The 2,795-nt window shown below is 57.2% G+C and overlaps 1 protein-coding gene across 1 annotated transcript; it reads left to right on the top strand.

Annotated features, from left to right (window-relative positions):
* The first annotated feature begins 236 nt into the window (after positions 1–236).
* On the top strand, positions 237–1,931 carry Hspb1 (heat shock protein family B (small) member 1). Its single transcript, XM_005344605.3, has 3 exons — positions 237–761; positions 1,439–1,502; positions 1,618–1,931. Exons 1-3 carry the CDS (start codon positions 362–364, stop codon positions 1,790–1,792), a joined length of 639 nt encoding a protein of 212 aa, XP_005344662.2. The 5' UTR covers positions 237–361; the 3' UTR covers positions 1,793–1,931.
* Positions 1,932–2,795: the final 864 nt, after the last annotated feature.

Genomic DNA, 2,795 nt, shown 5'->3' with positions numbered 1-2,795 from the left:
CAGGACACCGCCCTTCAGCCGGGAGCATTCTAGCCCAGGCTGTGAATGCCCCACAGTGGGAACAGCTCCAGCTACCGGTATTACAGTCATTTGTTTTCTTCGACTAGAGAACTTTCCAGATGGGGGCAGAACCTTCCTGGCCCCGCCTGCTCGTCCCCTCTGTAAGCTTACGGGGAGGAATGCAGCGGGGAGGGGCGGCCCCTAGACGGTCATAGCCATTAATAGAGACCTGAAGCACCGCCTGCTAAAAATACCCGGCTGGACTCCAATAAAAGCACAGCCGGGGCTCCAGTTCGGCACTTCTCGGATCTTCAGCCCAGAGCTTCTTGATCCTCAGCCCTGACCAAACACAGCCAAGAACATGACCGAGCGCCGCGTGCCCTTCTCGCTGCTGCGGAGCCCCAGCTGGGAACCATTCCGGGACTGGTACCCGGCCCACAGCCGCCTCTTCGATCAAGCCTTCGGGGTGCCTCGGTTGCCCGATGAGTGGTCTCAGTGGTTCAGCACCGCTGGTTGGCCCGGCTATGTCCGCCCGCTGCCCGCTGCGACCGCCGAAGGACCCGCTGCAGTGACCCTGGCCGCGCCCCTGGCTGCACCCCTGGCTGCGCCCGCCTTCAGCCGTGCGCTCAACCGGCAGCTGAGCAGCGGCATTTCGGAGATCAGGCAGACGGCTGATCGCTGGCGCGTGTCCCTGGACGTCAACCACTTCGCTCCGGAGGAGCTCACGGTCAAGACCAAAGAAGGCGTGGTGGAGATCACCGGTGAGTCTCCCTTGTCCCCCTCCCCCCCAAGGGAAGAAGCTGGCGGGCTCAGCGCCGTGGTGGCTGTAGGGGGCTGTAGGGGGCTGTAGGGGGCTATAGGGGGCTGACGGGGTGGGGGAGTGTGAAACCAAGAGGGACGGGAGCCTGGAAAGTTAGAAATGAACTCAGGGACCGGGAGGTCAGCACCGCTCTCCCTAGGCAGCTTCCCTTGCAGCGGAACCCAGGGCTCAGGTTGCTCCTAAGAGCCCTGTCATCCTCGATGATAAGGACCAACAGCTGGGGCTGTAGCTCCGGAAAGAGCCTTGCCTAGCCTACGGGAGGCCCCGAGTTCTACCCGCAGCAACGCACCTTCTGGAAGACCCCATTCCCAAATAAGGAAGTGCTGGGACTCCAGCCAGGGTCCCTAGTCCGAGCAGCGGAGGGGGCGTGCACACAACTCTGAGTGCGCCTGCGCTGGTGTCCAGCCTAGGTCAGAGCCAAGCCCAGCGCCGCGGCCCCTAGCATCCCAAATCCCAGTAACCAACTTTCTGGGAAGTTTTAAGATTCCAGGCAGTCAGGCTTCTCGCCGCCCTCTGAATTGGGTGCTGCCTTAGAGCCCCAGCCACTCCTTAGCAGGTGGGGGGGCCAGCTAGGACAGCAAAGGGTTGCCTTTGACCTCCTTCGGTCCCCACCCACAGGCAAGCACGAAGAAAGACAGGACGAACATGGCTACATCTCTCGGTGCTTTACCCGGAAATACACGTGAGTTCTGGTTCCCTGCATGGAGGGGTAGGGGAAAGCGGATCCAGGGAATAAAGCAGAGGGCCCCGGGTCTGAAGGGATGTGTAACCCTTGTCCTGTTTTTCTTCGCGTCCAGACTGCCTCCCGGTGTGGATCCCACCCTGGTGTCCTCTTCCCTGTCCCCTGAGGGCACACTTACCGTGGAGGCTCCGCTGCCCAAAACGGCCACACAGTCAGCAGAGATCACCATTCCCGTCACTTTCGAGGCCCGCGCCCAGATTGGGGGTCCGGAAGCTGCGAAGTCGGATTAGTCTGGAGCCGAGTAGAAGCCATCAGCCGGATGCTCATCCCCAGTAGCCACCACTGGTCACCCCTCTCTGTCAATCTGTATGCTCTTTTGATACAATGTACTTTCTGTTTTTCTCAAATAAAAGTTGGAAGCTCCTGCTTGCCACCGTCTCAGCCATGGTGTTTATGGCAGGTTTGGGATGAATACTCTCAGCTGGAGCGTCCTTTGGTGTCTTTGCGATGGGCGCAACCCCTTCCAGGGTCCAGCCTGACATTTCCGAAGATGGGAAAAAGTGATAATCTGGAGATTAAAATTGTACCAGGGTGGGGCTGGCCATGATGGCACATGTACCCAGTACCCAGAAGCTGATGCAGGAGCATGGTGAATTTGAGGCCAGCCTGGGCTATGGAGTGAGTTCCAGGTCACATACTTGCTGTCTCCAAAACAAAACAAAACAGGAGCTGGGGATATAGTGGCATGGTGGTGCATACTTGTAAGTCCAGCATTCTGGAAGTGAAGGAAGGAGGATCTGAAGTTCAAGGTTATTTGTGGCTACGTAGCCAGTTTGGGGCCAGCCTGGGACACATGAAAAGTATGTCTCAAAAGCAAAATAATAGGGAGCTGGAGAGTTGGCTCAGTGGTTGAGAGCAGTGTCTTCCAGAGGACCCGGGTTCACACCTGTCTGTAACTCCAGTTTCGGGAGATCCAAGACCGTCACATAGACATATGAGCAGACAAAACACTACTGCTCGTAAAACAAAAATAACATTTGAAAGGTAAAGCAGTATAGAGTCAGGCAGAGCCACCTCTTTCCAGGTCCAAAGGAAACTCCCCCAAATTCTGACACCATTCCCCCTTATTAAAGGAACAGTTTCCTTGTCTGTGGTGCCTATTGGTGTATCAAAGTGCATGCAGGCTTCCAGGCTGCTTCCTCAGTACTCCAAGTACCTGTGGCTCTTTCTGGGCTCTTCTGGTCCTATCCCCCACCCTCAACTTCTCCAGCTCGTGGGCTTCCTTTCCTTCCT

The sequence above is a fragment of the Microtus ochrogaster genome, chromosome 2 (assembly GCF_000317375.1).
Source record: "Microtus ochrogaster isolate Prairie Vole_2 chromosome 2, MicOch1.0, whole genome shotgun sequence".
NCBI classification, from domain to species: domain Eukaryota; kingdom Metazoa; phylum Chordata; class Mammalia; order Rodentia; family Cricetidae; genus Microtus; species Microtus ochrogaster.
The sequence above is the reverse complement of the archived record's forward strand: the minus strand, read 5'-3'. Positions and strand labels throughout refer to the sequence as shown.

Bases quoted from the DNA above. Each gene is read 5' to 3' on its own strand.
- Hspb1 (XM_005344605.3), top strand. From the start codon at position 362: ATGACCGAGCGCCGCGTGCCCTTCTCGCTGCTGCGGAGCCCCAGCTGG. The intron at 762-1,438 runs GTGAGTCTCCCT...CCCCACCCACAG, and splicing joins AGGCGTGGTGGAGATCACCG to GCAAGCACGAAGAAAGACAG. The intron at 1,503-1,617 runs GTGAGTTCTGGT...CTTCGCGTCCAG, and splicing joins TGCTTTACCCGGAAATACAC to ACTGCCTCCCGGTGTGGATC.